Source organism: Coregonus lavaretus, assembly GCF_964263955.1.
Source record: "Coregonus lavaretus genome assembly, contig: HAP1_SCAFFOLD_584, whole genome shotgun sequence".
In the NCBI taxonomy this organism is placed as follows: domain Eukaryota; kingdom Metazoa; phylum Chordata; class Actinopteri; order Salmoniformes; family Salmonidae; genus Coregonus; species Coregonus lavaretus.
Window position 1 is genome coordinate 135,911 of NW_028165063.1, and position 25,520 is coordinate 161,430.

The 25,520-nt window shown below is 40.3% G+C and overlaps 2 protein-coding genes across 2 annotated transcripts in view; one reads left to right on the forward strand and one right to left on the reverse strand.

Annotated features, from left to right (window-relative positions):
• The window catches only part of LOC311116323 (uncharacterized protein), a gene marked incomplete at both ends in the record, with an annotated part of 123,716 nt that extends 117,509 nt beyond the window's left edge, over positions 1-6,207 (forward strand). Inside the window, 2 exons of the mRNA XM_084191417.1 lie at positions 4,924-5,001; positions 6,089-6,207. Coding sequence (XP_084047543.1) covers positions 4,924-5,001; positions 6,089-6,207 — 197 coding nt within the window. The remainder of the gene's footprint in view (positions 1-4,923; positions 5,002-6,088) is intronic.
• An 11,333-nt stretch (positions 6,208-17,540) lies between these two features.
• Positions 17,541-25,520, reverse strand: part of LOC311116326 (uncharacterized protein) — a gene marked incomplete at both ends in the record, with an annotated part of 35,490 nt that continues 27,510 nt past the window's right edge. The window contains 7 exons of the mRNA XM_084191419.1: positions 17,541-17,737; positions 18,509-18,586; positions 18,691-18,879; positions 20,249-20,303; positions 21,570-21,716; positions 25,283-25,315; positions 25,439-25,483. Of these exons, the coding sequence (XP_084047545.1) occupies positions 17,541-17,737; positions 18,509-18,586; positions 18,691-18,879; positions 20,249-20,303; positions 21,570-21,716; positions 25,283-25,315; positions 25,439-25,483 (744 nt within the window). The remainder of the gene's footprint in view (positions 17,738-18,508; positions 18,587-18,690; positions 18,880-20,248; positions 20,304-21,569; positions 21,717-25,282; positions 25,316-25,438; positions 25,484-25,520) is intronic.

Genomic DNA, 25,520 nt, shown 5'->3' on the forward strand with positions numbered 1-25,520 from the left:
TGAAACTTTGCACACACACTGCTGCAATCTAGTGGGCAAAATCTAAATTGCGCCTAAACTGCAATATTATATTGTGGCCTTTCTCTTTCATTTCAAAGATGATGGAACAAAAAAAATAATAGAAAACACATGTTTTTTTGTTTGTATTATCTTTTACCAGATCTAATGTGTCATATTCTCCTACATTCAGTTCAAATTTCCACAAACTTCAAAGTGTTTCCTTTCGAACGGTGTCAAGAATATGCATATCCTTGCTTCAGGTCCTGAGCTACAGGCAGTTCGATTTGGGTATGTCATTTTAGGCGAAAATTGAAAAAAAGGGTCCGATCCTTAAGAGGTTAGTCACTGTCATTTACACAGCAGTGTCCCCCTGGCTCTCTGTGCTGCTTTCTGTTGGTCAATGAAGCTGTGAAACACAGTGCAGTTTGTCAATGTATCTGTTGGATGTCGGTCCCCTTAGTGGATCAATACTTCATGTCCTCTTCATTCCCCATGGGCCTATGCAGTGGTTTGATGTTTTAAAGGTGAAATCTGTGATTTGTACAGTGATTTTTTTACTTTTAAATTGATCATATATAGCCATTGATTCCTAAAGAATATAAGTAATGAATGCCTCATGAGCTTAGTAGAACTGTCTTACACCGTCAACGTAATTGTAAACAAACACTGTATAGCTTCAAAACGTGGTTAAAACTAGAATTTTGATCACCTGGATGGTCAGTTATTCCATCCATAGCTCCGTCTATGAATTTGAGAGTGGCTACATTTATCCAGCCACATCTCTCAACTGTATACCAAAAAAGTGGCGGGGCTGGAGCAGCCGCTTTGTTGTTGTTTGAATTATGGACTACAGCTTTAAGGTACAGTGCTATTCTTTCCCATGGAATGCTACAGTATGCCACCTCCCTGAGTGAGTGTTGGAGGCGCCGTGTGTGTTTGAAAGGAGACTCATGATAGTCTGCTCTGTGTGGAATGTCTCTCGCCGGGAATCCAATTCAGAGCATTCACAAGCCTTTTCTCTCTGAGATGTTCTCTGTCTTGTAAACAGCAGCAGCAGCAGAGCATTTCACAGTTTCCCCTTTGGGCTTGGCTGGATGGCAGTGTACACACTGCTTGATACTTCTCTCCGTCAGTGTTTCTGATGGTTTCCCCATCTCCCTCCAACCAGCCAACCAGCTCCCTGGACCTGAGACTCAGTTACTTTAAGGTGCCTTAAAAAAATGGTTGGCGTCCCAAATGGCATCCTATTCCCTATATAGTGCACTACTTTTGACCAGGGCCCTATCAAAAGTAGTTCATTATATAGGGAATATGGGTGCTATTTGGGACGCAGCCCTGTCTTCCTCCCTCCAACCAACCAACCAACCAGCTCTCTGGTTCTGGGGCTCAATTACTTTAAGATGCCTTTTGGATAAAACATTCCTGTAGCTCCTCGGTCCCTCTCACGTTTGGATATTGTTACTGATCTAGATTTGCTATGCTGTTGTTCTATAGACTAGTTCTCTTATGCTCTCCACTGCTTGTCATATTATCAACCTGTCTGCACGGAGAGATCACAGTTGCATTTGTGTACTGTATGTGTTTGTGAATTTGAATGAGAAAAGAGTACAAAAGCATACTAACTCGCTTGCCAGATTCTGGAATATGCTTTCATTTCCCTGGCTTGCTTGGCCGGCCTCTGTCATGCTGCATAATGTGCATGAGCTTGCTTTTACTGTGTTAAGAATTGTTTGTTCAGAATTGAAAATGTAATAATGTATTCAGTATATCTCTAGCTATTCATTCTCCGTCCCTTTGAAAGGACTTAAAGTAGATAGTGTCTGAGGGTGTAAATGGTTGGATGGCCTTTAGTTGGTTGAGGAGTTTGCATTGCTTGTTAAATTCATTACATTTTGGGTCTACCTTTTTAAAGTATGATCTGAAATTCCAGGCCATTGGAAGTAGCTACAGTACCGCTAAAAGAGGCAGTTACAGTCCCACTTCTTTTAAACGGACCAAACGGTTTTCAGGAAATACTGACAGAAGGTTCAGGAAGGCAACTTCATTCCTTTCAATAATGTTTCATGCAGATGCTTCGTCGGAGCACTTGCTAACAGTTTTTTCATTTAAAATGATTGTTTCTCTCTTCTCCCTATTTCTCTATGAAGAACTTAATGGATCATCACACAGAGCATGTCTTATTGTGTTGTTGATCCCCCCTCAGGAGAATCTCTTTGTTTGACTCCTGACTTTGACCCTCTCTCTCTCTGATTAAAACATTGGCTGCGTTCCAAATGGCACCCTATTCCTTTTACAGTACACTACTTCTGCCCATAGGGCTCTGGTCAAAAGTAGTGCACTATATAGGGAAAACTGTGCCATTTGGAATGCAGACAGCGTCTTTACTCTGTTTTGAATTCTTCAAAGACTCTCGCTTGCAGCCAGGCAGGCAGCTCTCTTGCTGTCAGAAAGGGCCATGTCACCCCATGATGCCACACACTTCCAACACACACAAACACACACACACTTCCAACACACATACACACACACACACTTCCAACACACACATACTTCCAACACACACACACACAATTCCAACACACACACACACACACTTCCAACACACACATACTTCCAACACACACACACACACACACACACTTCCAACACAGCCTCCGATGGCTCGGTGGGATGATTCATGTTTTGACAGCATGCCAGAAGACAGTGCCTGCGAATCAAATGGCACCCTATTAACTACATAGTGCACTACTTTTGACCAGTAGCCATACGACTGTTGAAAGAAGGACTGCACTGTGTAGGGGAATAGGGTATCATTTGGGATTCAGCCAGTGTGTTATTATTTAATGACCTGGGATTTCTTTCTGAGCAACATATTTCTACGTAACTCCTCCAAAGCTGTAACTACTGTAGTGGTGGATACACCTCACATTAACAGTTACTGTAACTACTGTAGTAGTGGATACACCTCACATTAACAGTTACAGTAACTACTGTAGTAGTGGATACACCAAACATTAACAGTTACAGTAACTACTGTAGTAGTGGATACACCTCACATTAACAGTTACAGTAACTACTGTAGTGGTGGATACACCTCACATTAACAGTTACAGTAACTACTGTAGTGGTGGATACACCTCACATTAACAGTTACTGTAACTACTGTAGTAGTGGATACACCTCACATTAACAGTTACAGTAACTACTGTAGTAGTGGATACACCAAACATTAACAGTTACAGTAACTACTGTAGTAGTGGATACACCTCACATTAACAGTTACAGTAACTACTGTAGTGGTGGATACACCTCACATTAACAGTTACTGTAACTACTGTAGTAGTGGATACACCTCACATTAACAGTTACAGTAACTACTGTAGTAGTGGATACACCTCACATTAACAGTTACTGTAACTACTGTAGTAGTGGATACACCTCACATTAACAGTTACAGTAACTACTGTAGTGGTGGATACACCTCACATTAACAGTTACAGTAACTACTGTAGTAGTGGATACACCTCACATTAACAGTTACAGTAACTACTGTAGTAGTGGATACACCTCACATTAACAGTTACAGTAACTACTGTAGTAGTGGATACACCTCACATTAACAGTTACAGTAACTACTGTAGTAGTGGATACACCTCACATTAACAGTTACAGTAACTACTGTAGTAGTGGATACACCTCACATTAACAGTTACAGTAACTACTGTAGTAGTGGATACACCTCACATTAACAGTTACAGTAACTACTGTAGTAGTGGATACACCTCACATTAACAGTTACAGTAACTACTGTAGTAGTGGATACACCTCACATTAACAGTTACAGTAACTACTGTAGTAGTGGATACACCTCACATTAACAGGTACAGTAACTACTGTAGTAGTGGATACACCTCACATTAACAGGTACAGTAACTACTGTAGTAGTGGATACACCTCACATTAACAGTTACAGTAACTACTGTAGTAGTGGATACACCTCACATTAACAGTTACAGTAACTACTGTAGTAGTGGATACACCTCACATTAACAGTTACAGTAACTACAGTAGTAGTGGATACACCAAACATTAACAGTTACAGTAACTACTGTAGTAGTGGATACACCTCACATTAACAGTTACATTACTCAGTTCTCCTGAGGTGGGCTGAAGAGACATCAGTTGCCTTGATGAAATAGGCCATTTGGCTTCCTGGAAACCAAAGAGCACATCTTTTACATACAGAGGAGCGCAGGGCCGTCGACAGTGTTGAGACTTTTCCGTTGCTGTGACGTTGACAGTGACAGTCCAGTGCTTAGAGAGAGCAGCAGCACTGTTGGGACTAGATGTACACTAGAATATTCAGGCTGCATAGAGTGGACATGAGATGGTTATTCCCCACTTCATCCTAACCCACCATCACGTCGTTCTCTGCATTAACACTAAAACCACTCATCACAAACTTTATGCATAAACACCATGGGATTCATCTACCTCTGGTCCTGTTCTCCTATACCCTGGTCCCTGATCTGTAAATCTTGTTGTATAGCCAACTGTTGTGGTGCTATGTTTGGCATGACAATGACCCTAACGGTTGGCAAGACAACATAAACAGATCTGGGACCAGGCTACCTGTTGCCCCCCTATGGGCTGTCTTTGGCTGGGAGTCCAGACCAGTCTGCTGTCTTTGGCTGGGAATACAGACCAGTCTGCTGTCTTTGGCTGGGAATACAGACCAGTCTGCTGTCTTTGGCTGGGAATCCAGACCAGTCTGCTGTCTTTGGCTGGGAATACAGACCAGTCTGCTGTCTTTGGCTGGGAGTCCAGTCCAGTCTGCTGTCTTTGGCTGGGAATACAGACCAGTCTGCTGTCTTTGGCTGGGAATACAGACCAGTCTGCTTAGTGTGTTGTGTTTCTTTCCAGGGTACAGAGGTCAGAAAGGAGAGAGGGGTCAGCTAGGTGTGGGGATACCAGGATCTCCAGGTCTGACAGGTCCACCAGGTAACAGCTAGACACCACACGCACGTTCACGCTCACGCACATGAAACTGATGCTTTATGAACGGGAAAAAATACCCATATACCATCATTGTACGACTGTAGTTCTGGAATCCTACACTTTATTTCTTGAACCCTCCGTTATAAACTTGTTGTCCTCAGGGCACCATCGAAAATTAGACCCTGGTCTCAATGGGCTCCCCTGATTAAATAAAAGTAACAAATAAATTAAAATAAAAAGCTGACAAGTGTCATGACTGTTTATAACCTCTGTTATGTCATGTTTATGACAGTGTTCTGTCATGTTTATGACAGTGTTATGTCATGGTTATGACAGTGTTATGTCATGTTTATGACAGTGTAATGTTATGTTTATGACAGTGTAATGTTATGTTTATGACAGTGTTATGTCATGTTTATGACAGTGTTGTGTAGCCCTCATGAAGGAGTGTTCAAGTAAAGTGTAACCACAATAATCTAGCATGGACAGCAGTTCATCATGAAGCCATTTGATGTTTTCAGTTTAAAAACAATAGTAATTAGTAAGCCAACAGAACTAATGAGCAGAGCTATTCATAATGAGTTGCTCTCTTACACTGAGGTACCAAGTTGACACAAAACAATTAGTATATCATCACTAATAGGACGAGTATAAAAGAAGCATGCACTTTTATCTCTTATCTCTCACTTTTCAGCGTGATCTCAGAGAGATTCTTCTCTGCCAGAGATGAAGCAGCAAAACAGTGTATTATTATATTTTTGTGCAGAACATCAACTTTTATTTTGATGTGTATTGATGAAGGTTTGTGTGTAAAGTATGCATGAGCGTGGGTGTTTTCATCAACTTTTTAAGAGTTGCAGTTAGGCACGTGAAAGCAGTTTTGTTAGCTGACTAGATAATACTGTTTCCAGTATTTATCGGTCCTCTGATAACATCCTATTTTCCTGTTTTCCTTGATGGTTTATTTGATTGATTAAACAATCACCCAATGGTCGCGTCCCAATAATCTCTCCTTCCTCCTGAAGTTCACTACTCCCCACAAATGTGAAAGCATTGGATTTGTGTGTTTAACAAATGTTTCTCTCTGCAGGTGAACCTGGAAGCGGTATCCAGGGGCCACCGGGCCCTTCAGGTCCCCAGGGGCCTCATGGGACGTGTGATCCCAGTGACTGTCTCCATCCCTCTTCTCACTCCAGACGGAACGGCTAGGGGCCTCGCTCAACCGACAGGAGACCCCTCAACGAATAAGGGCCCCCTCAATGGCTAGGGCCAGGGGCCCCCTCCACCCATCCAGCCTCCATCTCTCTACAGCAGTCAACCATAGGCACAGGAGCCGGGCGTGTGGAGCCTGATCACTCAGACAGCTCATATCAGACAGACAGTATCGTCCTTATGGTCAGTTTTACATTGAAAACACTCATCCTCTGTTACTGCTTTACATGGGAAAGACTCACAACCAGAGATGCACATTGTATCTATCTCTATGCTCACAACGGTGTAGGGTGAAGTTGCCCCTAGATGCTGATCCTGGGTCAGTTTTGCATTTCCTCCACTAATTCTTAAGGTTAGTATTGGAGGAGGGGAAGCTGATCCTAGACCTGTACCTAGTGGAAACTTCACCCTGGAGCGCTCACAACTGCCTGTTGGTTTTCCTATAGAAGAATACTATTATTTGTTACTTTACGTTGATGGTAATTCTATTCATTTAAAATGTGATACAGTCCATTGCTATTGTCATTATAGCTATGATGATCGTATGAAGTACTGTTTAATTTATTTCTCGTTTTCACACAACTCCCCTACTGTGACCTGATGCATTCCATATTAATTCACATTAAGTCTTTCGAGGCCGTAAAATGAATTTGTTTCTTTAAATAATACTGTCGGGAGAAAACATTATCTTAATGATTTGATAATGCTTGTTTATGGGGATAGCTATGCACACGTTCGGTCTCATTTGATATTTTCATTGTGTGTGTGTGAGCTGGCAAGCAGGTAATCTGAAATGTGTGTGTTTGTGTATAACTAATCAATATTCTTTGTGTGAACTGTTTATGCATACCAAAGTGAAGGAGGTTTATCTAACATGAAATATATTTATGACTATATATTTCATATATTAATATATATTTCATCAATGAAAGGGATATTTGTGAAATGTATTAGAATGAAGCTAGCTACAAGATGTGATCCAGTTACATAACATAATGAATAACTTGTAGTGCAATTCATTACTAGAGCTTTGTTTTTTAATTTTGCAAAGTTTCGGGAATGCTAAATATTCTGTGTTTCAAAAACTGCCAGTCAGATATATTGCATGATAATGTTGTAATTGTACTACAGGGATGGTCTTGTATCAAAACAGAATATTGGGTTCTTCTGTAGTCACACCCTACACTCTAGGTACTTGATGTCAGGCGGTGCTCAGTGAGAACTCTCCGCATTTCAACATGTTGTGTTCATAACAGACTAATTGAGTAGCTAGCCGGCGCATGCTAGATTGGGTTCTGGGTTGTGATATCTCATCACAACCAGCACAACATGATCAAGGGTGAAACACTAGCTTAATGCCAACTGAATGTAGTTCGTGAAGGCTTGGTCAAGTTGACATTTCTTCCATGTACAGTTTGTGTGTACGTGTGTATATTATGCTAATGTGTATCACCTCGTGTTCACATGAAGTTAGCCTTGAAGACTTCCATTTTGATTTCTTGCAGTCATACATATGGCTAACATGAAGTAGGACAGTCTCCCTTTATCCATGGTCTGGTCTCCAAAGAGGACACACCTGGGACAAATACATGTCAGATACTACAGCTATTGATTGGAATTGCCCAGTGCAATGGAACCAATAGAATATCGCAGGATTGGAGAGGTTGTTACATCGCTGCTCTCATGACAACATGGTCTCATTAGAATATGTCAAACATAGAGACATTTAACCATTGTAGTTATATGTAACTTCTGTGGACGTATTACTTGTATGTCACTACGTTAGACGTCACCTATGGTGACATATTAGAGCTACTGACAGTTGAAGTCGGAATTTTACATACACCTTAGCCAAATACATTTCAACTCAGTTTTTCACAATTCCTGACATTTAATCCTAGTAAATATTCCCTGTCTTAGGTCAGTTAGGATCACCACTTTATTTTAAGAATGTGAAATGTCAGAATAATAGTAGAGCGAATAATTTATTTAAGCTTTTATTTATTTCATCACATTCCCAGTGGGTCAGAAGTTTACATACACTCAATTAGTATTTGGTAGCATTGCCTTTAAATTGTTTAACTTGGGTCAAACGTTTCGGGTAGCCTTCCACAAGCTTCCCACAATAAGTTGGGTGAATATTGGCCCATTCCTCCTGACAGAGCTGGTGTAACTGAGTCAGGTTTGTAGGCCTCCTTGCTCGCACACGCTTTTTCAGTTCTGCCCACACATTTTCTATAGGATTGAGGTCAGGGCTTTGTGATGGCCACTCCAATACCTTGACTTTGTTGTCCTTAAGCCATTTTGCCAATACTTTGGAAGTATGCTTGGGGTCATTGTCCATTTGGAAGACCCATTTGCGACCAAGCTTTAACTTTCTGACTGATGTCTTGAGATGTTGCTTCAATATATACACATCATTTTCCTTCCTCATGATGCCATCTATTTTGTGAAGTGCACCAGACCCTCCTGCAGCAAAGCACCCCCACAGCATGATGCTGCCACCCCCGTGCTTCACGGTTGGATGGTGTTCTTCGGCTTGCAAGCCCCCCTTTTTCCTCCAAACATAACGATGGTCATTATGACCAAACAGTTCTATTTTTGTTTCATCAGACCAGAGGACATTTCTCCAAAAAGTACAATATTTGTCCCCATGTGCAGTTGCAAACCGTAGTCTGGCTTTTTTATGGCGGATTTGGAGCAGTTGCTTCTTCCTTGCTGAGCGGCCTTTCAGGTTATGTCGATATAGGACTTGTTTTACTGTGGCTATAGATACTTTTTTTAACCTGTTTCCTTCAGCATCTTCACAAGGTCCTTTGCTGTTGTTCTGGGATTTATCTTTTCACACCAAAGTACGTTCATCTCTAAGAGACAGAACGCGTCTCCTTCCTGAGCGGTATGATGGCTGCGTGGTCCCATGGTGTTTATACTTGCGTACTATTATTTGTACAGATGAACGTGGTACCTTCAGGCGTTTGGAAATTGCTCCCAAGGATGAACCAGACTTGTGGAGGTCTACACATTTTTTTCTGAGGTCTTGGCTGATTTCTTTTGATTTTCCAATGATGTCAAGCAAAGAGGCACTGAGTTTGAAGGTATGCCTTGAAATACATCCACAGGTACACCTCCGATTGACTCAAATGATGTAAATTAGCCTATAAGAAGCTTCTAAAGCCATGACATAATTTTCTGGAATTTTCCAAGCTGTTTAAAGGCACAGTCAGCTTAGTGTATGTAAACTTCTGACCCACTGGAATTGTGATACAGTGAATTATAAGTGAAATAATCTGTCTGTAAACTATTTTTGGAAAAATGACTTGTGTCATGCACAAAGTATAGTTTGTTAACAATACATTTGTGGAATGGTTGAAAAACGAGTTTTAATGACTCCAACCTAAGTGTATGTAAACTTCCGACCAACTGTAAATGTCACTATAATGTCTGCTTATGGAGTCAGATTCATGATGTGAGTCAGCTTTTATTGTTTACATGGGAGTATACAGCTGATTCCTCTATCAGAACTGTATGTACAACAGTCTACATGGGAGTATGCAGCTGATTCCTCCATCAGAACTGTATGTACAGCAGTCTACATGGGAGTATGCAGCTGATTCCTCCATCAGAACTGTATGTACAGCAGTCTACATGGGAGTATGTGAATATTTAGATTTTGAAGCCATAAGAGGTTATCTTTCTTATCCAATAACAACACTGCAATATTTGACTTCTGAGTTTTCTTTCTTTGTTTTCTTGGTGGGTCTTTACTTGAACGCTTTATTTTATGCAAGGTTTCTTTGAATTTTTACAATATCTGTACATACTGCTCAGATAACTATTTCTCCCTCAACACTTCGACCATGTAGCATTGTTTGTCACTGTATACAGTGGGGAGAACAAGTATTTGATACATTGCAGATTTTGCAGGTTTTCCTACTTACAAAGCATGTAGAGGTCTGTAATTTTTATCATAGGTACACTTGTATTATTTTTAAGTAATAATTTGCATTTTATTGCATGACGTAAGTATTTGATCACCTACCAACCAGTAAGAATTCCGGCTCTCACAGACCTGTTAGTTTTTCTTTAAGAAGCCCTCCTGTTCTCCACTCATTACCTGTATTAACTGCACCTCTCCACAATGGCCAAGACCAGAGAGCTGTGTAAGGACATCAGGAATAAAAATTGTAGACCTGCACAAGGCTGGGATGGGCTACAGGACAATAGGCAAGCAGCTTGGTGAGAAGGCAACAACTGTGGCGCAATTATTAGAAAATGGAAGAAGTTCAAGATGACGGTCAATCACCCTCGGTCTGGGGCTCCATGCAAGATCTCACCTCGTGGGGCATCAATGATCATGAGGAAGGTGAGGGATCAGCCCAGAACTACACGGCAGGACCTGGTCAATGACCTGAAGAGAGCTGGGACCACAGTCTCAAAGAAAACCATTAGTAACACACTACGCCGTCATGGATTAAAATCCTGCAGCGCACGCAAGGTCCCCCTGCTCAAGCCAGCGCATGTCCAGGCCCGTCTGAAGTTTGCCAATGACCATCTGGATGATCCAGAGGAGGAATGGGAGAAGGTCATGTGGTCTGATGAGACAAAAATAGAGCTTTTTGGTCTCAACTCCACTCGCCGTGTTTGGAGGAAGAAGAAGGATGAGTACAACCCCAAGAACACCATCCCAACCGTGAAGCATGGAGGTGGAAACATCATTCTTTGGGGATGCTTTTCTGTAAAGGGGACAGGACGACTGCACCGTATTGAGGGGAGGATGGATGGGGCCATGTATCGCAAGATCTTGGCCAACAACCTCCTTCCCTCAGTAAGAGCATTGAAGATGGTTCGTGGCTGGGTCTTCCAGCATGACAACGACCCGAAGCACACAGCCAGGGCAACTAAGGAGTGGCTCCATAAGAAGCATCTCAAGGTCCTGGAGTGGCCTAGCCAGTCTTCAGACCTGAACCCAATAGAAAATATTTGGAGGGAGCTGAAAGTCTGTATTGCCCAGTGACAGCCCCGAAACCTGAAGGATCTGGAGAAGGTCTGTATGGAGGAGTGGGCCAAAATCCCTGCTGCAGTGTGTGCAAACCTGGTCAAGACCTACAGGAAACGTATGATCTCTGTAATTGCAAACAAAGGTTTCTGTACCAAATATTAAGTTCTGCTTTTCTGATGTATCAAATACTTATGTCGTGCAATAAAATGCAAATTAATTACTTAAAAATCATACAATGTGATTTTCTGGATTTTTGTTTTTAGATTCCGTCTCTCACAGTTAAAGTGTACCTATGATACAAATTACAGACCTCTACATACTTTGTAAGTAGGAAAACCTGCAAAATCGGCAGTGTATCAAATACTTGTTCTCTCCACTGTACTTATATATTATGTTGGTGTGTCTTAAGACTGGATTTTTTAAATTATTTATTTGTTGTGTGTCTGATTGGAAAGTAATAAGCTAAGAATCAAGGACATGAATTAAATGTCTCTGTGTTCTTTCTTTACCAATGTTATCAGAGTGCTCTCTCTGTCACTCAGGCCTCAATTCAATCAAACATGCACTTAGGTGTTTCGTTTTGACCCAGTGGTCTAAAAAGTCACTGTAAAAACACCTGGTAGACTGTCGTCATAGAGATTGATAAGATGTGTGTTTCCAGGCGCATTCAGTAGTTAAACAAAGGTACTATTCAATAACTATATTAATGTAGTCTCCTAAACCCGACCCTAGGCACTAGGCAACAGCATTGGATACATTGTGGGAGGCAATCCGTCTGCCTTGGGAGACTAATATTAATGTAGGTTTGATTGGATCTGGGCCCTCAAAAGCAATTATTAAAGTGTGAGAAAGTACGTGGGTCGAGCTGACATTTTGTGATGTTTAAAATGTCTCTTTTGCCTTATTTTATCCAGTGGGATGTATGATGGGTAAAATACACTGTCACACTGTAGCGCTCCCATTTCTTCTCATGTCTTGCACCCATAATGCATCATATTTCCTCTCTCATGAAGGTTTTGAGGTTAAAGATTTTCTCTTGGTATTTCAGAGCATCAAATTGATTGAGGGTCTTTGAAGATAGCTTGGTGACAGTCTGTAGGCTGCTGAGGGGAGGATGGCTCATAATAATGGCTGGTACGGAGCATATGGAATGGCATCAAACACATGGAAACCATGTGTTTGATGTATTTGATACCATTCCACTGATTCCGCTCCAGCCATTACCACGAGCCCATCCTCCCCAATTAAGGTACCACCAACCTCCTGTGCTGGGTGATATGATTGGCTCAGGTCATTTTATGTCAATGAGGTAACTGAATATTCAACCCTTTGACTTTTACAGAAGATATTAGCTAATTTCTTTAACAACATTTAGGCATTTCTTTATTTCCATGTCACACTAACCTCACGTTGAACACTGTGACTGCTTGCTCGTTTTGTTGGCATCTCAACGTGACATTTTATGTGTCTAAATGATACTACCGGAAGTAAGCCACAAAGGCTGCGTTTACTCAGACAGCCCAATTCTGAATATTTTTGCCCAATTATTGGCAAAAGATCTGATTGGTCAAAAGACCAATATTAGGGCAAAAGATCAGAATTGGCTGCCTGTGTAAGCACAGCCATAGGCAGAATTACAGAGAATATGGTGAGCTGCCTCTCGTGGCCTGACTTCATTTGTGAGTGGACAGGCCCCTCTAGTGTTCATTTGAGGATTGTTCGCTATATTGATTACCATTTTATTTTAAATAATGAATCATCTGATGATGTGTTGTATTAACTTGTGCTAATTTCCACATTCCAACACCCGTCCTTAGCCTTGAAACCAAGCTGAGATGTACCCTTTCACCTTTGTGGATTGTATTTGTGTATTGTATGTTGTGTTGTGTGTGTTTTCAGAGCAAACTCTCTTGAAGGAGATGGGTTAAAGGTCCAATGCAGCTGTTTTTATCTAAATATCAAATTATTTCTGGGTAACAATTAAGTACCTTACTGTGATTGTTTTCAATTAAAATGGTCAAAAAGAAACAAAAATAGCTTTTTAGCAAAGAGACATTTCTCAAGCAAGAATTTTGCTAGGACTGTCTGGGAGTGGTGATGTCACCAGGCAGGCCAAAACTCCATCCCACTAAAACAGGCTGAAATTTCAGGTGGTCTTTTCAAACAGCTCTTACACTAAAAGGGCATGACCATTATTTTTACAATTTCACTGTATTATTCCATCCTCATAGTGTGGAAATATATATAAAACACAGGTAAATCATGTTTTTGACTACAGTGGGCCTTTAAGTCATGGTCATGAATGTTGTTTTTACTCTTGTTATGTTGAGTTGCGGAAGCATGTGGTAATAGATGTTGTCAATTTAAAAAGAAATCAGCTTCAATGTTTACCCATTGAAGTAGATAGGTCAAGACACGGTCGTGAATGTTGTTTTTCCTCTTGTAACATCCAAGATGACTGCCTTCGTATTCAAGCTGAAATATCAGTCAATTGTTGTACACTTTAAAAGCAGCTTCCAGTGTAAATACAAGTCCATTTATGCTCTGAAAGGTTACCATGAATTCTAGGTTCACCTGATTGTCTGCTTCACTATGGGTTCACCTATAGGTTCACCTCATTGTCTGCTTCACTATGGGTTCACCTATAGGTTCACCTGATCTATTCTCTGTTTTCCTCTGCTATTTGTCCATGGCATTCCCTGAACGATAGTGAATAATCTGTCCATACCATAGTAGTAAAGCAAGGGGTCTGAGTTACCATGGCTGCTGATGTGTAGCAGGGCTTGTGAAAGGGATGGAAACAGAACAGCTCTACTAGCACTACCTACCTGGGGTCAATTCCATGACAATGCTCCCATTTCAGGAAGTAAACTGAAATGGATTTCAATGACAAGAAATTGAATTTGTTTACCTCCTGAACTGGGTGAATTTAAATGGGATTAGCCCCAACCCTGCTACCTAACCTTGTTGCCTTCGGGAAAACACCTTTACGGTGTCCATATTAGGACAGCCTCAGTCTCATCAGGAGGTGTGCCAGTCTCGTCAGGAGGTGTGCCAGTCTCGTCAGAAGGTGTGCCAGTCTCGTCAGGAGGTGTGTCTGTCCTAATATGGACACTGTACAAACACTGTACAGCTTAAGCTAGCTTCATACAGAGAAGTTTGTTCAACTCAACAACCGATTATTTTTCACTGTTCTATCCTCTTGATGATCTTCTAAACTTGTCAGTCAACACTTTGTGGATAAGAAGACCTCTCCATGTATTTAGTATTGTCTTTTAACAGTGTGTTTAATCTCATTATCTTTATAATTTATGTACTTTGTTATTTGTGTTTTGAGTGTGATAATTGTTATTTGAATTTGATGGTCTACCTCATCTGAGGCTTAACAATCAGCTGTACTGTACACATATTAGTTTAGTCACCGTGATGTTACACTCTAGCCTTCCCACTATCCCACTACACCGCTACTATAAAGCTAACACTCTAGCCTTCCCACTATCCCACTACACCGCTACTATAAAGCTAACAGCTGAAACTTACCTCAAGACTACCATGCTAAATGGAATGGATAGAACGTTGGTGACAAACAGTCCTTTAAAAGAAGCTAGTCATCTTTTGTCGATCGTTTTTGAAGGCCTATACTTAGAAGGTGTTAATCCACTCTTTGACCATATAGCAGAGGTTGTACAACAAGTTGAATATGTCTGAAGTGTAATATTTTCCAACAATTATTTTGACTTTACAGCATTCTGTAAAAACAATGTTGATTTTACACTCTGATTACCGTTACCTGCCTTAAATCTGTACAACAATAATTTCTTACATTTCATGTGTTTTATTTGCTTATATTGACCTACTCAGATTACACATTGGTGTGTCACTATCAAAATGTGAATAGAATACAATATCTTGCTGATGTGAAGTTTCTAAATTAAAATATTTGCTTTCTTGGTGCTCCTTATGCATTATCGATACAGGGATGGAGAAAAGTAGCATTGGTGATTTTTATCATCATTATTTCTAGAAAGGTAGAATTTACTGAATATGTCTATGCATGGTCAATTCCTTAATTAACTGTCACATATTTGCATTATATGAAACTATGTTTTGAATACCAGATTGTATATTATTTATGTCAATAAACAGTTTCAAGAGCTTTTTAAGAGCATTTTTCATGTTATATTCACTTCATCAAGGTTATGTTTTCTGAGAAGGTATTGCAAAAAATATATATAGACAACTTATTCTGAGTAGTCCTGCAGTACATTTGAGTATAATGTTTAAAAAATGTCCAGAGAGTTGGAAATATATTTTAAAACCGACCGCGACATTGCTTTATTTGGAGTGAACAAATTCATAGAAAAAAAACAAACATTTGAGAATTTATTTGAAATGTCTAGATCCTCCTCCTAGATATTTGTACAAACTGTGATGTCACCCTCAAATAGTATCATCATCATCATCATATAATAAATAGAAACAACTGAGTTATTTTTCTCCATCTCTCCAAACCCTGTGAGGATTACACACAGAAATAGAATCATTTTGGAATTGCCATTCTAGTTACTTCATTTCTATAGGTGACATACTACTCAACAGTGAACAGAATATTGTGAAGGGAATACTCAGTTTCTATTCAAAATAATAATCTCTCAGAATCCTCCTCACACTGTACAATGAGAACAAACCTCACATTCAATCATTAGGATAGTTATTTTGTAGGAAATATAATTAACCACAATTCAAAACAATTTACAGAGATTTACAGCATACATGGAAGGTCAGTCAGTTTAATCTTCTTTCCATCCCTGTATTTTATTTAGGAAGGAAAGCAGGGGGTTGGAAATGCAGCAGTCACTTTCTGTACAAACTGACAGCACTGTTTTTCAGAAGGTTTATCTTTGGTTTATGATATTTCAAAATAGAACATGATGCAGTACATTAGAAATAAAAAATACACTTTGGGCTATAGGCAATCCTGGTATTGCTTTATGATTTGCCTTTATTGGGGAAGGGTTAGCGTGATTTGATGTTGATGTGGACGGGGCCGCTGCTGAAATCAACATGTCGACTACAGCTGCTTCAGTGAGAGGAAAGGGAACATTCAGCCAGGTGGTTATTAAGGACAGGTCTTTTGACTGGTGGTTATTAAGGACAGGTGGTTTGTCAGGTGGTTATGAAGGACAGGTCTTTTGACTGGTGGTTATTAAGGACAGGTGGTTTGTCAGGTGGTTATGAAGGACAGGTCTTTTGACTGGTGGTTATTAAGGACAGGTGGTTTGTCAGGTGGTTATTTAGGACAGGTGGTTTGTCAGGTGGTTATTAAGGACAGGTGGTTTGACTGGTGGTTAATAAGGACAGGTGTTTGTCAGGTGGTTATTAAGGACAGGTGTTTGACTGGTGGTTATTAAGGACAGGTGTTTTGTCTGGTGGTTATTAAGGAAATGTGGTTTGTCAGGTGGTTATTAAGGACATGCGGTTTGTCAGGAGGTTATTAAGGACAGCTGGTTTGATTGGTGGTTAATAAGGACAGGTGGATTGACTGGTGGTTATTAAGGACAGGTGATTAGTCTGGTGGTTATTAAGGACAGGTGGATGGTCTGGTGGTTATTAAGGACAGGTGTTTTGACTGGTGGTTAATAAGGACAGGTGGATGGTCTGATGGTTATTAAGGACAGGTGATTTGTCTGGTGGTTATTAAGGACAGGTGGATGGTCTGATGGTTATTAAGGACAGGTGATTTGTCTGGTGGTTATTAAGGACATCTAGGTTTACAGGGACAGTGGAATAAAAACAAAAATGTATTGTCTTCAAAATGTTCATATCTTAAACATTTCTGAAAACAGCTAAAGAAAAAAAGAAAAACTGTCAGGTAAAAAAACTGTTACACATCCAAACAGGTTCAGGATTATTATTATTTTGCAACAAAATACTTCATTTTGTTTCGCATTTCTGGAAGTGGAAGACTCCTTCATATCCGATAGAGATCTGGATAGCACAGAACATTCTCACAAAACACTGCAGATACGATAGAATGGACCACTTTACAACGACAACCTTTAGAGTAGAGAGGCTGTGAGAATGTTGTGTGCTCCCCGGGTTGGTGTGGGAGACCTGTCCATCTGCCATCTTAGTCTCTGTCTCTGTCTCTACCCCTCTCTTGGTGTTGGGCAGTGGAAGCTGGTGAAGGGAGGATGGGTCATAGTGATGGCTGTAATGGAATAAATGGAACAGAATCAAAGGTGTTTGATACTGTTCCATTTATTTCATTACAGCCATTACATCCAGTCCTCAGATTTAAAGTGACACCAGCCTCCACTGGGTGGTGGCTCTAGTTTCTAGTTCCCTCCGGGCCCTTGATGCTGGTGTCAATGTCCCCCGGTCTGAGGTTGCAGGACGACGGGTCGCAGTAGCCGTTGGGGCCAGCATTACCAGGAGGCCCAGGTACACCAGCCTGGCCAGGAACACCTGGAGGTCCTCTCTCACCGTCACGTCCCTCCTGGCCGTAACCGGGCTTTCCGGGCTCACCTGTGGAGGGAGAAGAGTTAGAGTTAGAGAAGAGTTAGCTAGACCATCTTAGACCAAAGTAGAACGTCCATAACCTCAAAGACTTAAGACTAGAACACTGAAAACCTTAAAAGACTCAAGACTAGAACATTCTAGAACCTCTAAGACCAAATGCGAGTTCAATAAGGCTGCTGTTTGTGGCGAACATGTTGCCAGAGTAACAATTTCAGTTGAATGAACATTCCAAAATGTTATGGTGAAACATCAAACGGCTACTTTTCTTTTTTAAGGATTACTGTGACTTTTTAGCAACAATATTCAAACTGAAAATGACTTTAGAAAGTCTACATGGCCACTTGATTCTTTTTAGCAGCAGTTTAGACCCAAAACAGACACTTTTGCTAAGGATAGCAAATGGTCGCGGCAAAACACAAATCAAATGGAATACAATATGTTAGCTAACGTTAGCCAACGTTCGCAAACTATTTCCCTTGTTCAACGCACCTCAAGACTAGAATATCTACAACCTACAAGACCAATACTTGAACATCTACAACCTCCAAGACCAAGACTAGTAGATGTTCTATTCTTGGTCTTGTAGGTTCTAGATGTTCAAGTCTTGGTCTTGGAGGTTGTAGATGTTCAACCTCCAATACCAAGACTAGAACATCTACAACCTCCAAGACCAAGACTAGAACATCTAGAACCTCCAAGACCATGACTAGAACATAAAGAACAAGTAAGCTACTGATGGTTCGCTTCTCCTTGGAGATCGAGGTCAATCTCATTCACCTGGTAGACCGGGAGGTCCTGGCTGGCCCTTGGCCCCTCGCACCGTGGGACCTCGGTCTCCTCTGTCGCCCATTTCACCTGCGCCACACACAGGATGTTGATTGCAAGAGTTATTACAAAACTCCTTTGTGTACATGAGCTGAATTTTGCTTTCATAGTAACATTACACATCCTCTCCCCACCTTTGGGACCTTTGAGTCCCAGGAGTCCTGGAGGTCCTTTGAGGCCAGGCAGTCCTCTTGCTCCAGCCTGCCCAGGGAAGCCACTGTCCCCTGGGGGACCGGCAGGACCAGGGAGCCCTGGCTTACCAGGCAGCCCCGCTGCTCCAGACTCCGGCCTCCTTAGACTGGCAGCCAACTGGGCTAGCTGCTCTGTTGGAACAAGGAGGAAAGGGAATGATGAGCAAACAAATAATCAATCAAATGTATTAAAGGCCCAGTGCAGTCCAAAATGTGATGTTCCTGTGTTTTATATATATTTCCACACTTTGATGTTGGAATAATACTGTGAAATTGTGAAAATTATTATAATGCCCTTTTAGTGTAGGAGCTGTTTGAAAAGGCCGTCTGAAATTTCTACCTGTTTTGGTGGGATGGAGTTTTGGCCTGCCTGGTGACATCACCAGGTGGTAAATTAGTTCATAGACCAATAAGAAAGAGAGTTCCAAACCTCTCTACCAATAACAGCTAGTTTTCAGTTTTACCCTTGCCACTCAGACCACTCCCAGACAGTTCTAGCATAATTCTTGCTTGAGAAATATCTCTTTGCTAAATAGCTATTTTTGTTTCTTTTTGACCATTTACATGTACAACAATCACAGTAAGGTACTCAATTGTTTTCCCAGAAATGATTTGATATTGAGATAAAAACGGCTGCATTGGATCTTTAATGAAGGCCTTTTTATAAATGTTATTAAAATGTTATTCCTCTCTTCTAGTCTTACACCTTCAAGTCTGCCTCAGTAAATTGAGCAGACTGCAAATACTTATTGCAAACTTTAAATAGAAAAATAGATATGTATATTTATGGTGCCAAGAGTTCAATACAAAACTCCTAAGGCTTTTGGCTATGGTATTTTACACTTCAAATTCCAGTTTTCAGCCCCCCTGATGACAATTCATCTGTAGAGGCTTTCTCTCTTGTCCCAGACTCTTTGCTTTTCTGCTTTTAGCAAAAGTGCAGGTCCTCTGGAGGTGAAATATATTTTTCAGCACATTGGGTATAAAAAAGTCATGAGTTTAGGAGGAGGGGGGTGGGAGACAGTAAGAGGAGGGCCCAGGGAGAGAGACCAAAAAACAGCCTGCATCTTCTGCATTGCTGGGGTTCAGGAGTCTGTTATCCATCAAACTAACAAAGGTTGAAGCGTATTTATGATGGGTTCTTTTCTGCTCCCCTCTCTTCAAACTCGACTTGAAACCGCCAAGCCAGATAGACTATAAGCCCTCAAACTCAACTCTGGACATCAAAGCCAGTTCCACTGCCTTTTTTTCATTGTTCCCCTCTAATCAGGGACTGATTTAGACCTGGGTCACCAGCTGTGTGCAATTATTTATTAGGTAGGACAGAAAACCAGCAGGCTCCGGACCTCGTAGGGTCAGAGTTGAATACCCCTGATACCCAATGAGGGTGGGGATATTACAGAGTGTTGATGCTTAAAGGTAGAGTGAGATACATTGATTTAAAAGACACAGAAGGAATGAAGCAGACAGTGTGAAAACAACTTCCTTGTGATATTCGCACCTTGCATAACTCTCATGCAGACTTGTCTGATGTGTTGATCGCTTGGTTCTTTACCCTGAAGGATAACATAAAAAAGGTTTATGATGAGAAAACAGCTTTTATACACATAGATTTAGCTTCTCAGATGCATTTTGTAAGCCCTAATTGTGTTATGCCGGATACACTGGACAACTGTTGTCGATGGCCTATGGTCCGGGAGGAGGGAAAGGCCTAGAAGTAAGTAAGTATGTATGTAAGAAAGGAGGTAAATAGGTAAGTAAGTATGTAAGTTAGTAGGTAAGTATGTAAGTTAGTAACTGAATTTGTTAGTAAGTATGAAAGTAAATGAGTAAGTAAGCATGTAAATAAGTAGGTAAGTATGTAAGTTAGTAACTGAATTTGTTAGTAAGTATGAAAGTAAATGAGTAAGTAAGCATGTAAATAAGTAGGTAAGTATGTAAGTTAGTAACTGAATTTGTTAGTAAGTATGAAAGTAAATGAGTAAGTAAGCATGTAAATAAGTAGGTAGGTATGTAAGTTAGTAACTGAATTTGTTAGTAAGTATGAAAGTAAATGAGTAAGCATGTAAATAAGTAGGTAAGTATGTAAGTTAGTAACTGAATTTGTTAGTAAGTATGAAAGTAAATGAGTAAGTAAGCATGTAAATAAGTAGGTAGGTATGTAAGTTAGTAACTGAATTTGTTAGTAAGTATGAAAGTAAATGAGTAAGTAAGCATGTAAATAAGTAGATAGGTATGTAAGTAAGTATGTAGGTGTATAAGTAAGCAAGTTAGTTAGTTAGTAAGCATGTAAGTAAGCAACTAAGTAAGTTAGTAAGTAAGTATATTAATAAGCAATCAAGTAAGTTAGTAAGCAAGTATGTGAGTATGTGAGTAAGTAAGTATGTGGGTACGTAAGTAATTAAGTTAGTAAGTAAGTTAGTATGTAAGTAAGTAAGTATGTAGGTACTTGTGTGAGTTAGTAAGTCCATAAGTAAGTATGTTAGTAAGTTAGTATGTAAGTAGATAATTAAGTAAGTAAGTTGTAAGTAAGCAAGTAGGTAAGTATGTAAGTAAGTATGTGAGTACGTAAGTAATTAAGTAAGTATGTAAGTAATTAATTAAGTATATAAGTCATTACGTAAATTAGTAAGTAACTAAGTTATTAAGCAAGTAAGTTCGTAAGTAATTAAGTAAGTTAATAAGTAAGTTAGTAAGTAAGTAGGTAAGTATGTAAGTAAGCAAGTAAGATATTATGTAAGTATGTAAGTAAGTAAGTAAGTAAGTAAGTTCAGGTGTATAGTCTTCAAAGTTTTGCGTGGAGGTGGTTTGGGGGTACCTACCGCTGGTCCCTGTGACCCCCTGATTCCTGGTGAGCCCCTGTTGCCCTGCATGCCACGTGGTCCAGGTGAACCAGCTGGGCCCTCGATGCCAGGCTGCCCTCTGCTACCCTCTGGTCCTCTGTTACCAGGCTCTCCTGGGTTTCCAACCTGGAGACAGAGAGGGGAGAGACCACTGGATCAGAACAACATTACATGGGTGGTACTGAGCACGCTCAATGAAGACTTCTGAGTTTCTACCCAACTTGATTATGTTGCAGAATATGGATTAATCTGAAGCAAAGTCCGATATATCTACAGGTTCAATGCTGGAGTTGCAGTAGTGCTGAGCGATTAGTGCTTTTTGAGGTCGGTTCGGTTTCGGTTCAATTGATTTTTTTCTTTACATTAAATGCACTATGCATTATGTGGGTTGAATGCTGTAACAACACTGAATAAAACAATTAATAAAATCCCATGATGGTAGTGACTGACCATTACTGCTTATCACTTATTAACCATCATTTATTCACATTACTTTACTTTAATAAAATATTAGTTTTATTTGATGACTTTATTATTTCATTCCAAGTCATCTCATCTCTATAGAACAGCTGCCTATGCTGTCTGACTAAATCACTATTTTAGTAGTTCCTCAAAGTAAATAAGGTAGACTTTTATGACTGCTGAATACCAACTATAAATCACTTAAATCATGTATTTTGAGGCTCGCGAAGCAACTGCTTTCTATTCCACTCAATCGCTCTTCTCTCCGTGTCTGCTCCGCACAGACTGGACAAGTTTCAGCGAGCGCAATGGATTATGGTCATTGTAGTTAATTACCATGTTTTCGGCGCTAAACTATGTAGAATATTGGCCTGTTAGAAACTACAACGCCCTACCACATCGCACAGTTCAGGCTTCATCTGATTTATCTCTACAGAATCTGCACATCGAGCTCACAGAAAAAAAACGATATTTTTTTTAATTCAAATGATTTAACCAACGTCAGTCAATTAGTTGTTTTAAAAACCGAAAAATAACCAAAATGTTGGTTAATCGCTCAGCACTACAGCTAACACACTCTATGGGTGTAGATGAACTGTCTCAAAGTTACAGTTGAAGTCGGAAGTTTACAGACACTTTAGCCAAATACATTTAAACTCAGTTTTTCACAATTCCTGACATTTAATCCTAGTAAAACTTCCCTGTCTTATGTCAGTTAGGATCACCACTTTATTTTAAGAATGTGAAATGTCAGAATAATAGTAGAGAGAATGATTTATTTCAGCTTTTATTTATTTAATCACATTCCCAGTGGGTCAGAAGTTTACATACACTCAATTAGTATTTGCTAGCATTGCCTTTAAATTGTTTAACTTGGGTCAAACGTTTCGGGTAGCCTGCTACAAGCTTCCCACAATAAGTTGGGTGAATTTTGGCCCATTCCTCCTGACAGAGCTGGTGTAACTGAGTCAGGTTTGTAGGCCTCCTTGCTCACACACTGTGCTGCCATCCTGTTAGAAGGTAACAGATTATTTTATTATAGTGGTTAAGAGTGACTTTCATAGTGGTCCTCTGTAGCTCAGCTGGTAGAGCACGGCGCTTGTAACGCCAAGGTAGTGGGTTCGATCCCCGGGACCACCCATACACAAAAAAAATGTATGCACGCATGACTGTAAGTCGCTTTGGATAAAAGCGTCTGCTAAATGGCATATTATTATTATATTATTATTGTGTTCCATGGTGTTTATCGCCCCCTAGTGGAGCTTTCTGGTACTTATAAGAATGTAGAAAAACCGGAAGTAGAGTAGTCATTCTGCACGCAGACAACCAGCTAGAAACAACGCTACGCTACAGTTCTTTCTGTGCAACTATTTCTTGTCACGCTTCAGCCTCGGAAAATATTTGTTTGTAAGTTCAATTCAAGCATATTGCTAGTGATGATAATATTGTTATTGATAGAATGGCTTACTTATCAATGTTAGTTGGTTACATTTACTCACGCAAATTGCATTGACTTTCATGGATGCCGTCAGCTGTATTAGTTTGCTCGTGCGTCATGTAAAAGAAGTGTGAAACATACTATAGTTTGTTACTGTTTCTAGTGTAATATGCTTTGTTATTGTACAGAGGTGTTTGCACATTATTAGAGTAATGAAAGGAGTTGGCTAGTTGTTACTCGCATGGTAATTATCTATCTGTTTTGTCGTCATGTCAGATACATGGTACCTTGGCACGTGCTTTGTATTTATGCAACTTCAACTTGAAATGTATAATGTACAGCTACACTATGTCAATGTGAATTGGATACTAAAGTATATTATTTTCTGTATTTTGCAGTTTCACAACAAACGTTTTCAATACATTCGTTCAAGAAAAGTCACGCCTTGGAAGTTTTATTGAAGACTCAGTTGTTAGCTATCTGTCTAGTTTTGCATGGGAACGCAATTCCAGGGCAGAATACACACACTTTTTCAGTTCTGCCAACAAACTTTCTATAGGATTGAGGTCAGGGCTTTGTGATGGCCACTCCAATACCTTGACTTTGTTGTCCTTAAGGCATTTTGCCAATACTTTGGAATTATGCTTGGGGTCATTGTCCATTTGGAAGACCCATTTGCGACCAAGCTTTAACTTCCTGACTGATGTCTTGAGATGTTGCTTCAATATATACACATAATTTTCCATCCTCATGATGCCATCTATTTTGTGAAGTGCACCAGTCCCTCCTGCAGCAAAGCACCCCCACAGCATGATGCTGCCACCCTTGTGCTTCACGGTTGAGATGATGTTCTTCGGCTTGCAAGCGTCCCCCTTTTTCCTCCAAACATAACGATGGTCATTATGGCCAAACAGTTCTATTTTTGTTTCATTAGACCAGAGGACATTTCTCCAAAAAGTACGATCTTTGTCCCCATGTGAAGTTGCAAACCGTAGTCTGGCTTTTTTATAGCGGTTTTGGAGCAGTGGCTTCTTCCTTGCTGAGCGGCCTTTCAGGTGATGTCGATATAGGACTTGTTCTACTGTGGATATAGATACTTTGTACCTGTTTCCTCCAGCATCTTCACAAGGTCCTTTGCTGTTGTTCTGGGATTGATTTGCACTTTTCGCACCAAAGTACGTTCATCTCTAGGAGACAGAACACGTCTCCTTCCTGAGCTGTATGACGGCTGCGTGGTCCCATGGTGTTTATACTTAAGTACTATTGTTTGTACAGATGAACGTGGTACCTTCAGGCATTTGGAAATTGCTCCCAAGGATGAACCAGACTTGTGGAGGTCTACAATGTTTTTTCTGAGGTCTTGGCTGATTTCTTTTGATTTTCCCATGATGTCAAGCAAAAAGGCACTGAGTTTGAAGGTAGGCCTTGAAATACATCCACAGGTACACCTCCAATTGACTCAAATGATGTCAATTAGCCTATCAGAAGCTTCTAAAGCCATGACATAATTTTCTGGAATTTTCCAAGCTGTTTAAAGGCACAGTGAACTTGGTGTATGTAAACTTCTGACCCACTGGAATTGTGATTATAGTGAATTATAAGTGAAATAATCTGTCTGTAAACAATTGTTGAAAAAAAATACTTGTGTCATGCAGAAAGTAGATGTCCTAACCGACATTCAAACGAGTTTTAATGACTCCAACCTAAGTGTATGTAAACTTCAGACTTCAACTGTAGGTATATTCCTCGTTTGAGACATAGAACTGCTTCTAGAAAAGTAGTCAGAACTCACCGCTCCTTTGGGTCCAGCTTCCCCTTGGTCACCCTATTAATCAAATGAGAAAAACCCAGATGATTAGTACAGGTGGAGTTGAAAAAGTGTTGTTTAAAAGGCTCAAATGTGAGGTCAGGTTGTATGCAATGAATCCTTGCTTGAGTGATAACTTACAACATCTCCTTTGTCTCCAGAGGTTCCCTCAGAACCTTGTTCTCCCTACACACACACACACACACAAACAAATATAAATGAT